At 49.1% G+C, this 12465-nt stretch overlaps 1 protein-coding gene across 4 annotated transcripts in view; it reads right to left on the minus strand.

Moving 5' to 3' along the window:
* Positions 1–8939: 8939 nt before the first annotated feature.
* RNFT2 (ring finger protein, transmembrane 2) overlaps positions 8940–12465 on the minus strand; it is a 64495-nt gene continuing 60969 nt past the window's right edge. For 3 of the 4 annotated variants that reach the window (XM_060118855.1, XM_060118857.1, XM_060118854.1), the window contains one exon: positions 8940–11909. In XM_060118855.1, coding sequence (XP_059974838.1) covers positions 11775–11909 — 135 coding nt within the window. In that variant the 3' untranslated portion in view covers positions 8940–11774. The remainder of the gene's footprint in view (positions 11910–12465) is intronic. The other variant, XM_060118856.1, reaches the window with a different exon arrangement.

Consider the following 12465-nt stretch of genomic DNA (forward strand, 5'->3'; position numbering starts at 1 on the left):
AAAGTGAGATTTTTAGGGGTTACGGAAGCTGGTTTCCATGAACTAAATTGAGTGTGCTTCTCAGTTGAGTTAACGGTGACTCTGAGTCAGTATTCCATGAAAACATCCAGTAAAGCAGAATGGCTTCTTCGCTTGTGCCCTGATGGGACAGGAGGGGAACGGGGTGGGGGTTGGTGGTTGGCGGGCTGAGGGGGTCTTCTCCTTCCACCTGAGCAGGTCAAAAGCAAAAGGTTTGAAGTTGCTGATTCAGATTCTTGTGACCAGCAGCTAAGGTAGATTGTGGGGTCCATGTGATTATGGACGCAGTTGTATGTATCGGTCAGGGTCCAAGTAAGAGGCAGAGAGCACCCCCAAACTGAGTAATCAGAGGAGAATTTAGTAAAGGTTCGATGGCAGTGTGCGCAGGGTTTAGGAAATCAGTGAGGGATCCTGCAGCCCCACTCCCAGGCTGGCAGCCCCTCTGGCCTAAAGGGGACAGGACCCAGAGCCTGGAGAGGGGCCCGGAGCTGCACCAGAGAGCTTCCTGGCAGGTACTCCGGCCGACCTGTGGCCCTGTCTCACCAGGCCATTGCTGCCTTCTGTGAACCAGACCCCGGAGGAGACCAGAGGCCAAGGGAGGCTGTTGGTGCAGTTCATACAAGTCAATATCCCGGACTTGTCCACTTGAAGGTCATAAAGTCATCTCTCTCCTACACCATGTGGTTTGTATCATGCACATGGCAGTTTTCCCACCACCTGCTTTAGAGTAATGTACGAATTGTGTTTATCTCCTCTGCTGACTCTCCAACCTCACCTCCCCCCTGGCCCCAGGGCCGTCTTTGCTTGAGGCTCATCGAGCTCCCTGACCTAGTCATGCTATGTCCTTCCTCTGTGTCCTGTTTCTTCTCCCTTCCTCCCCTCCTCTCTTCATCCCCTTCCTGTACTCCCTCCCTCTCCTCCTCTCGCTCTTCCTCTCCTCCTCCTGATACACTTCACATCCTTTTACATTATCTTCGTGTGTTACCTTCAGAGCCCTGAACACTTTCTGAAACTCTGTGTTAGACTGCGTAATCCAAAGATGGCCACAACAATATCTTCTCTCCCATTTGCTGTTCTAGAACCTTGCCACTCCCCCATGGGGTAGCGTCTAATTCCACTCCCCTTAAATCTGGGCTGGCTTGTGATCTGCTGTTAACCAAAGTGACTTCTGAAGCTGGGTCAAAAAAGGCAAAGCAGCTTCCATCTGACCCTCGGAGACACTTGCCTTTGGAGCTCTAAGATACCAGGTCAGAATCCATCTACCGTGAGGCTGCCACGTCGTGGGGAAGCCCAAGCACAAGTCAATGGTGTTTATTATATTTCCAGAGTTGTGCAGCCATCCCCGCAATCAATTTTAGAGCATTTTCAGTTCCCCAACAGAAGCCTCGTATTCATTAGCATTTAGTCCCCAATTGCTTACATTCATTCCTCCCCAGCCCTGGGCAACCACAAATCTGCTTGCTTGCTTTATAGATTTGCTTATTCTAGACATTCCCTGTAAATGGAATCATACAACATTTGTCCCTTTCGTGTCTGGCTTCTTTCATTTAGCAGCATGTCTTCAAGGTTCATCCGTGTTGTAGCATGTGTCAGTGATTCATTCCTTTTTATGGCCAAATAATATTCCATTGTATGGAAATACCCTACTTATTTATGCATTCATCAGGTGATGGGCATTTGGGTTGTTTCCACGTTGGGGCCATTCTAGATAATGCTGCTCTGAACATTTGTGTACAAGCTTTTGCATGGATATATAGTTTCCATTCTCTTGGGTATGCACTGTTTTTCTCTGCCCCGCCGGGAATACCTCCCCTTATCCTGGCTAATTCACTGGCATCGTTCAGTACTCAGCAGGGGTCTTCCTCTTTCTCTGACTTCCCCTCCTCCCTCGTGAGCTGCCTTTCCTGTGGGCTCCCATAGCCCATGTCTACCCAGATTGCAGGCTCTTCCCATGACACTGTCATTACTGATTTCATCTCATCTCCCTTTGTTGGCTTTTGAGCCCCTTAAGGGTAAGCACTGTGTCATTGGATCTGTAACACCTAGTATGGTGCTTGGCGTGCTCGTCAATGAATGAGTGAATGGATGGATGGGTGGGTGGGTGGATGGATGACAGCAGAGACTGTCCTACAAGTCTGCCTTGAATATGGATCTATGAAATGAATAGATGATGGTCCCGTTCCTGACACGGAGGAGCAAAAAAAGTAGTGTGTCTCTACATTGTCTTTTTAAATCACAGAAGATGCCTATGTAAACATGTAGGTCTCAAAACGAGGGGTGTGTGTGTGTGTGTGTGTGTGTGTGTGTGTGTGTGCACGTGCATATATATGTTTAAGGAAGGCTGCTGTGTGGACAGAGCTTTGGGGGGAGGGGCAGCACCAAGACTAGCTTTGGGGGAACCTTTCCTTCCAAATCCGAGCTTTGGTATCTAGCAGCTCTCGCCTATCCCCCTCCCCCTCTCGACAAGTGGAGCTGGCTGTGCAGCGGCCCAAGGCACTGACGTCATCCCCAGTGGCTGTCTGCACGTGCCTACTGACTGAAATACAAATCTTTCCCTCTGCAGGTTGGTGAAAACCCTGTGTCCTTGGAGAAAGCCGGTTCCCATTTTCCTGAGGGGGGAGCCCAGAGCTTGAAAGGCCGCAGTTGGCACTTCGAGAAGGAAGTGGAGAATAAAGACGGCGCCTGGAGCAATAGTAGCAACGCGGAATGGGACTGGGGAAGCCCTCTTTGATATCCAGCTGCAGAAACAGACACCCCGACACTATTTACATACAGCTCTCTATATATAGAAAAAGAAAATATGAATATTATTCTTCAGTGCATGCCTTGTCAAGGACGTGGTCCCCTCCCTTTTCTGCACCTTCCGATGTGAACTCTGATGCTCTTTCATGTCTGGGGCAGTGGAAGAGAGATGCTTACTGTGTACCTAGAAATTTTGCAAAGACTTGTGGGAATTAGCTTCAGAGGCGACCAACTGCCTGGGAAGGGATGCCGGTGGAGGAGGAGGTGAAAGTGCAAAAAGCAAAATAGAAAAAAAAAGTGAGGACTCAGGGCCAATTTTGTAGGGGCAGTCTGGGATACCTCCATTTCTAAGTCTTGACAAGTCCTAGCCTCTCTCTCTCTACCTACCTAGATAGATGGCTAGGCCCACGGTCATCAAGACAAATGGCATTCTCACCCCCCTACCCATCTGGTGTCTCTGGTGCTTCGCTTGAATTTTGCTGGTGCTAAGTGCGTGCTTGCTGGTGCTGTCGTGGTATGCTGTTGCCAGACCTGCAAGGCCAGGGGATGAGAGAGGTTTCTATTTTGCTGTTTCAGATTCTTATTTTAAAGGAATCAGTCACAAAAGTGCCACTTGAGAGTCTTTTCTCTTTCTCTATGTGGGGATGAATATACGGAGGTGTTTTGGAGCAAACCTTGGGCTCTGGGAGGGAGGAAAGGGGGGGGGTGATGGCACTGAGTGGCTTGCTGGTTACGGGGTGGAACACTGACCTCACGTGTGACTTGTTTGCTGCCTCCTCCACCCGCAAGTACCCTGCGAGTTCAGACCACAGCCTCCCCGACTCCCCAAGGGGATTTAGGGCTTAGGTTTTATGGATTGAAGAGCCAAGAAATGGCTACCTTCTGGTCAAGGGTGATTTATAAGCCAGGGACGTTGGGGGAGGGAGAGGGTAATTTCAATGAAATGCACCAGCATCTCACTTTCTGAGGGTCTGATTTTTTTTTTCCCCCCCAGGATAAGCTACTATTTTCAGAAGTTTCTAGAAGGGCTAAAAAAAGATGTGTGCTGGACTGAGACTTGGCTGCAAAGACTCTTCAGGGAGTGATGATAATTTTTTGCTTTCATTAAAAGAAATATCCAACAACAACCTGTATTATTCCTCTGTGCAGGGCTCACACTGACCTTTTCAAACCTGAGATGGTGAGGCACGAGGCTGCAGGTTCAGTCATTCTACAAGGCTGGATTTGCAGGTCACCACGCGGTCCCTGTGGAGAGGGGGTCTGCTGGTCTGCTCTGCAGACACTCTTCCAGTTCTAAGAAACCAGCAGAGGGACCAGCCGTTTTTAGGTTGACATGGGTCTGAAACGGCAATTCTTTCTCATGGGTGTTGCTGAAAATTACCAGGTCCTTTAGAACGCAGGAGCTTTCAGCACTGCTGCAAGCTGAGAGCTGTCTTTGTTTAAAAAGAGAAAACAAATCCATGCCTTATGTTTTCCTAAATAGCCCTTTAAAGAAAAATGCAACCCAGAACTGCTGAATGTGAGGGCAGCTTCCCACCCACCCCCTCCCCCCGGCCGACCTCCGACAGCTTGGAACTCGGCAAAGCCAAAAGGAAAGCTTGTTTATAGAGAATTTGTTTCCCTTCATGGCTGGAGCCCTTCCTGCAGTTATGTTTACAGGGGATGAGTGTGTAGGCAAGGTCGTCAGGGGGCAGCAGGTGACATCCCCGCCAAGCCGTGAACTCAGAGAAGGCAAATTCATTAGAATGATATGAAATACAGTCTCTGCTTTTATTTAGTCACTTTCCTAGCCAGACGCTAGACTTTCCAGCTGACCCCATTTTCTGGGGAGGGGGTTTTCATTACTGTAGTTGTACGCGATCATAGCTCTCTGCTGCTTTAAGGCTGAACCTTCAAGACCACAGTGGGGATGTGCTGACTACCTAGACACAGGTTAAAGGTCAGAGGATCCTTTTTTTCGACCCTGACTAGCTTACGACATTCCCGCTGGAGGATCCAAACTCCAAATGCTGGGGTTTCAGGAAATTTTGATTTCAATGAAGCCACATGGCTTGAGAGAACTGGGCACCCAGGACCCTCCTCATGGAGCTTTACAGCCAAGTCCCTTGTACATATTCTCTTATATTATTAGAAACTGTGTATTTATCTAACCCCGGCTTGTTCTTGCACATCATTAATTTGAGTGCATTTCTCAAATGCCCCGATTTTTGACAAGGGGTTGTTTTTAATGCTTGTTTTTATATGAGATTTGACTTCTTGATGGACATTTGTATTAGGAAATTGAAGCATGATATATATGTATATATTGTCTCCACCGTCTCTCCTGTTGCATTACTTGGATTGCATGAGATAGTGGGGTGGTGTTTTTTTTAAAAAAAAAATTTCCACAGTGTGCAAAGTGCTGGCACCATCCCCCCCCCCACCGGCTTTTCTCTGGCTGCCAAGGAGTCATTGATTTTGATTAGCTTCACTGCAGAGCGTCTGTGAAGAGAGAGAGAGGGAGGGAGGCTTTGAAATAAATTTTAAAAAAGACCTCATATCAGGTTTCAGCAGACAGCAGTGTGTGTGTGTGTGTGTGTGTGTGTGTGTGTGTGTGTGTGTGCAAAGCAGAGGGAGGCCTCTGAGATCATCGTTTAGGTAGCTCGCTGCATAATGAGGTGAGAAGCAAACAGAAGGGCCTCCTTCTTTCTGGTTGCTCTCAGAGGGTGAGGGTCCAGGAGCCACAGGGGATTGGAAGCTCTTGGGACCTCAACATTCCAAATAAGATCCATTCCCTTCTGGAAGCTTCTCTCCCTTACCCCAATGCCCATGAGCAAATAAGACCTCTTTTCCCCTTTTCAATTTTGGGTTCCATTTCATATTCCCTTGAGCATAGCTTGATTAACAGTTTCTTTGGAGGAGCCCTGCACCTCTCTGGCTGCTGTCCATGGTCCTAGGCTGTACGTCTCCTAGAACCCAATTCCCATTTTGTTCCTCTTTCATTGGGATCCTGGAGACTTTTTTTCCACTTCTTCCAGTGATCTCATTTTTAAATTCTTTTCTATTTTGATGAGGGGAAAAGGGTGATTTAAACAATACGGTCACAGTACAATGGAGCTGTGACTTTGGTTTCACAACTTATATATCTGATCTCATGTACTCCTAGCTTTATTATCATGTTTCTGAAAGTGACAAAATATCACTTCCCCTTGCTTGGGAAATTGAGGGAGTTCTCCTCTGATGCTACACAAGTGTCTTCTGGGGACACTGGCTTGTCATTGCAGACTTGTTGAGTGTCCACCTGGTATTAGAAGTTGCAGTGACCAGAATACAGGTTTTGTTCTTCCATGTGGATACCATTTCCTTTTCTGAATGTCCCCTTAAGTCCATCTGGGCCCATCACAGGGTCAGAAGCTGGTTTGGGGGGGTGAGAGGGCAGGCCTAGTCCCACGGGAGCTGATGGAAGAAGTTGATATCAAAAGTATCATTTTGAAGTATAAATCGAAAGCTTATTTTTAAAAGTTTAATTAATTCATTCAGCACCTACTTATTGAGCACCTACAATGTTCCAGGTTGTAGAATCTCCTCTGGGAAGAGACTTACGTATTGATCATGGAGGGTAGACCTGCTTGGAATCAGATGATGCTCAATGTCCCTTTCCATTACGGTTCACAGATTTGTCAGGTCATCACTGTGACCTCAAGCCTTGCTGGCAGATTGTTCTATAGAATTTATATTTACTGAGATCTACACTATCATGAAGGCAATTCAAAAGCCGACGACCTCAACTCATCCCCAGCACGAAAAGGCTGGTTCTTGCTGCTTCACACAGTAAAGAAGCACTGTGCTAAGAGCTTTACATGTTTCCCCCTTAGCTATTCCTCACGCCCACTCTGGAAGACAGTGCTGTTCTTATTCCCATTTTACGGTTGAGGAAGCTGAGGCTCAGCGAGGTTATGCAACTTGGCCAAAGTTGCACGTGAAGAGTGAGGTGGCTGAGCCGAGACGTGGACTCAGGTGTGCGTGGACCCCACCCCCACCCCGGCCCCACTTCCCTCCAGGCCCCCCAGCTAAGCTTCCTGCTCCACCGGGTTCCTTCCTGAGCTGGTCCCACTGGCATTGCTAGTTCAAGGGCAAGCACGTGCCTGGGGCCCAGCAAGGAGCAGGGGAGCCTAACTTAGGTTGCATTCGAGGACACTCCAGGACAGCCTGGATGGTTCAGTTGGAGATTTTATGTATTTGTGTTCCTGTCTTCTGTAAGGTCCCTGGGACAAGCATCTCATTTGCAAACAAGGCCTGTTTGACCTACTTCCTAGGACATGGGGAGTCTTTCTCATCTCCTTCCTGTCCCCTCCCCCACTCGAACCCCTGTTTCCTCCCCTCAAGGTCTTCTGCACTCTAAGCGCCCAGGAACGCCTGTGTGCGGTGGAGATGGCTGTGGGGCTGTCTGGAACCTCAGTGAGCCCTCTGATTCAGCTGGAGAGGCGATACCCTTGGGGACATTCCGTTCTGGTTTCTACCCTTGCTGGTTCGCTGTGCTCTTTTGTAAGAGGAATTTCATACCTTGGAGACGCTTTGTACATATTTGTAATGACTTTATTAAAAAACAAAACAAAACAAAACTGGTTGTGTGCTTCCAACCAAAGGCCTCTGCGTTTTCATTTCCTTTTGGAAGGTTGGTCTCCAAAGACTACGGGATGATCTGGCTGCACACGCCAACCTTCCCTGAGACAGAAGGCCACACGCTCATCTCCTGTCCCTGTTGTGTTCCTGGGAACACCCCAAAGGGAGGGTTGGCCTAAGCAGTACCCTTGGGTTGAGCAACAGGTTGGGGGAACTGGTCCAACAGTTCAAGGTCAGTGCACAAAAGCATCGTTTATGCATGACATGATGCAGATAAGCAAGTGAGCCTGCAGACTGATGTCTCCAACTATGGGTGAACGGACCGCTCAGGGTGGGGTACTTTCACCTGCATTTACCTGGTCTGAGTTGTACCAAGAGACCAAGTTCTAGTTTATTCCTAAGAATGGTAGGTTGAGGACAGGTGGTTTTTCTAGATAATAGATCCTTTCTCCTTTGGGGACCTACCCCTTTCCCACTCTCAGTCCATGTGACTTGGAGGGATGGACTTCATTTCCCACCCACCTCTGTTTTCCCACGTCCAGAGCTCAACAGCCGACCGAAGCCTGTCCAGCGCTCTGAGTCCCCAAGGCTAAAGTGATTGGTTTGGGAGCAAACTAATGAGAATCAACCTCAAAACTCCTACTGGAGCTTTGGGGAAGCAGGGGCTCTCTTTGCTGGGGTTGTGAAGCTGGTAGAACGTAAGCAAAGAGCTTCTGGAGGCTCTCTTCCCACCACGTGGGATCCGACTGCCTGAAGACTAAACCATCTCAAAGGAAAACAATTGAGGGATGGAAAGACATGACCCTACTATCATCCCTGGAGCCCTTGGATCCAGCTGTACCTAAAGCCCATACTGTTACATGAACCAAATAAAGTCCTTCTTTTACTTAAGCTGTATTTGGCTTGGTTCACAAATAATTTCAACCAAAAAGTTCTGCTTGATGATGCTTTTGTGGCTGGCTTCATAATGTTGACCTGAGAGGCACCAATTGTCACCTAATGCTATTTACATTTTAAATATCCATCGTCATCTGGCATCTGAGAAAACCCTTCTTGAATCAGCCCATGCATCTGGGGTCCAATCAACCTATAGTTAATGGCCATAGTGGGCTCTGTAGCTGCCACCCCAAGATCCCTTCTACCAGTTCTGGGTGCCATCCTGCACCTTTGTGTGCTTTGTAGCACCCGACACCTTCAGAGGCCTGGGCCTCCTCAATGGAGTGGCTGAGAGGTCTCCCACCCCCCACATTGGCCCACAGCTGGGAGCACAGAAACCTCAGGGTGGGACAAACTGAGATGCAGCTGATGCTCCGGAACTCCCGGCAGGACCAAGCTGAGCTGGGACTTCTCTGAGAGTCGCCCTCTTGTTGGGCTTCATCCCCTCCCTCTTCTGTTTCACTCATTCCCTTACTAGTTTCTCCTGGGAGCACTTCCTTAATAAATCAAGCGCCAACTCAATGGGATCTACTTTGGGGAAAAACTGCCATCAGACGACCACCCCCTTCATGAAGTGTGTCTTCAAATTTGTCCTAAAACAGGTCCACCTGGCTTTAAGGGGCAAACGGAGACTCAAGACCGTAGATGTAACTTTCAACAACAGATCATATTTATTGGCAGAATGGAACTTAAGGGGACATTAAAAACACCAAAGGCAGCTCTGTTTGGCCCAGAGCGAAAGTACTAAAAGATTCCAGGACTCGCTTTTTACATTTTCTCTTTCCAACCCCAAGTCTTGGCAGCCTGGAAGTCTCCCAATGCCTCTCACACGCTCCCCTAAGGAAGGTAATGAACCTATTACATCCAGGTCCAGAGCTTGCTTTTTTCATCTCATATTTATTATGGTCAAGACCTTTTACGTTAGGAGGGCCATTTCCAAAGACTTCGTGGAACTTGAGTCAGTGAGTCATAAAATATTAAGAACAGGATTCTCCGACCTGACACTCGATTAATCCTCCTTCTAACAAATGAGTTGCAGAGCTGAGACAGGTAAAAGAGAGTGGCATTGTTCTTCCTCTCCAACGGTGGCTCTTGGCTGCTTCTACTAAAAACTCGTGCTAGGGAAAACATGCTGCTTTATGTTTGGAAACCTCTGCCCTGGCCACTGTTCCTCCCTAAAGCAGAAGTTAAATCCTCCCATCCAAAAGAAAACCTCCAGACATGACTTTCCCCCCAGAGGGTAGGGAATGAATAAATAAAATCCTAAACTAAATCATCCCACCTGCCCCCGAGTGTTCCCCACACGTGACACTCTGTAGAGTGTCAGAGACATGGCTCATTATTTGTGGAATGGTGGAGGGTTTTTTCGGTGGCATGAGTGTAATTGACAAAACCGTTGGGGTATTCACCAGTAATCTACATTGTTAGTTTCCCTGGTTCCAGTAGATAATACAATAGGCTTTGTCACCCTGGAGATGGCTACAGGGAGGTGAAGTGACTTCTCAAAGCCATGCAGAGTTTGGAATCAGAATTCCAGGCCTGACTCCCAACAGACTGATCTATCTCCTCTGTCACATGCTGGCACTTTACTAAGTAAGTCTTCTCCAGCTGCAATTTCTCATGCTTCTTTGATGGCATCTGCAGGCGGGCGATCTTTCTGATAAAAACCAGTTGCAGAAGCTCCTGTTGCTTCCCTTCAGTTCTTCCTCAAGGCAGGGGGTACAGAGCAGCCGAATCTGCCTTGGCCCCATTTCCCTCCACTTCCCCTTCCGAGCTGATTATCCAGGCAAGTGGCATTGTAACATCGCGGCCATTGCCATAGTAACAGAGCTTGAAAGATGCCACGCTGCCCTGGAAGGGATGTCTTGCTGGGTATCAGGAAATAGCCAGGGATGTCAGGCAAAGGAAAAGGTCCTGGCTTGACAGCACACAGGGGTGAATGTTCTGAATCTCTTGGGGACAGGATGGGCATGTGAATACTAGCTGAGAGTGAGGTGGCAACAAGGCTCCCACCATTTCTCCTGGGGCTTTCTCGCTAATCTGCTCAGTAGCCACACAGATTGCTTTCTCTGTAATGCCATTGGCGCTAGCCTATTGTGCTGGGGCTGACAATGAGAGAATAGAGTTGGGAGGCGGGTAGGGCAGACAAGATTCCAGTGGCTTCTAAGGGATCCACCTGTGCCTTCTCCTCCCAGATTTCAGAGCAGGGAGGGTCTCATGGGTGGAGAACTTGTGTTACAGAGATTAGTAGCTCTGGTATAGAGATTCCAGAAACACTGATCACTGCTGTGTTCCAAACCACCACCCTGGCTTGTGGAAAAGTCCATAACGTGGATCATGCCTTTTGCTCTCAAGGCTACCAGGGGAGAAGGCAATGGCCACAGGAGCTGTTGACAAGCCTGAGTCTTAAGTGAGGGACAGGACAAAAGGAGGAGGAGAGAAATAAAGATGGGAGTGGACACCCCATGACATCTGCATCTGCACCAGAGCTGGCCTTTCTTGATAGCTAATCACGATTGAGCATCCCCGCCAGAGTCCAGCTAAACAGCAATTTTAAGGACCAAATCTTTCCATGGACCCAACCACGACTAGATTTCAGGAGCTAGTGTCCACTATTAGCATTCTCAGTACAGTCCAAATCGAATGTGCTATGCACCTGAGCCACTGATGGGCGTCAGAATCACCTCTTGTGCTTTTAAAGAAACATGTCTGGGAGGGCCCACACCTGAAGTGTCTGAGCAGTTGGTCAGCATGTGGCTAATAGTCAGGCTCTGAAGCCAGACAGGCCCGGGTTGGAAACTTGGTCCATCATTGCTCACTGGGTGACCCTGGGAAAGTTTCCACATGGAGCTCTATGCCTCAGTTTCCTCATCTGTGAAACGAAGGAAACAACAGTACCTCCGCCATAGGACTATTGTGAGGATTACAGGGGGCCGTCCGGGCAGGAGGCTCAATGCTGTGCCCGGCTCACACTAAGTGTTTGGTACGCGTAGTTACTGTAGGTATAAGGTGGGGCCCAGCATTTGTATTTGGAAAATACTTCACAGTGATTCTCATCTGCGGACTTGGGCCACTTAGGGGGAGACAGTATCTCCAGGTCTCTCTCTAGTTTGCAGCATCAGGTATTAGGTCACCATGAGTTAAAATAATCCACAGGTGGGACTTGGTCCATTACCAGTTCCTTGACTTGGAGGGAAGTGGGAGACCTACATAGGTGGAGACCAAGTCTGAGTGAGAAGGCGTCCCCATGTGTAGGGGTAGGATGCACACACCATGATCAGAACAAGAGAGGAAGGTGAAGGTGGGGAAGGAGACAGGGGCCTGGCTTTAGAGGAAGAGATGGAGAGAGGCAGGAAGGAGGACGGTCAGTGCTTGAGGCCTTTTTCCCAGGAAGCCCCTGGAGTTGGACCCAACACCGCTGACCCTCCATCATCTCCCTGGTGTGCCTGGGAGCATCGATGCTGCAGTCTTCAGCCCTAGTACACCTGGAAGTGTGCCGAAGTGGCCCCGTCCTTCCAGCAGCGCAGGGTATCCACGGCAACTGAGCGGCAGAGCGGGCAGGTGCGCTCACGGTCCAGCCAGAGGCAGAGGCACTCCTCACAGAACACGTGCTGCGGGGACAGCGACCAGGACCACTGGGGTCACTTTCCCAAGCATCCACCCTGTGCCCGCCTTGGTCCTAGGAGCTGGAACCCAGTAGGAACAAAAGAGACAATTCCTGCCCTCACGGAACTTGTATTCTAGCTGGGGAGACAACTAGCAAGAGGAATCTCTGAGAGGCAGAGTCTGCCAGTGGTAAGTGCTAAGATGGAAAAGCAGGGCAGGGGGGATAAGAGGGCTTGGGAGGCCTGTGATGGTGAATGGGGTGGCCTGGAAGGATGTTCCTGAGACACTGATATTTAGGTAAAACTTGAAGGAGGGTGAGGAGTGAGCCCTGGTGATATCTGGAAAAAGAGTGCTCCAGGCAGAGGGAATAGCATGTGCAAAGGCCCCGAGGCAGGAGTGTGCCTGGTGTGCTGGAGGAACAGCAAGGAGACTGGGGCTGAGCCTGGGGGTAGAGGGCGGGATGAGGTCAGAGAGTTGTGTAGGGCCTTGGGAGGGCTTTGGCTTTTATTCTGAGAGAAGCAGGGAGCCATGGCAGGGTTTTGAGCAGAGGGCTGACTTGAT

The sequence above is a fragment of the Mesoplodon densirostris genome, chromosome 15, assembly GCF_025265405.1.
Source record: "Mesoplodon densirostris isolate mMesDen1 chromosome 15, mMesDen1 primary haplotype, whole genome shotgun sequence".
NCBI classification, from domain to species: Eukaryota; Metazoa; Chordata; class Mammalia; order Artiodactyla; family Ziphiidae; genus Mesoplodon; species Mesoplodon densirostris.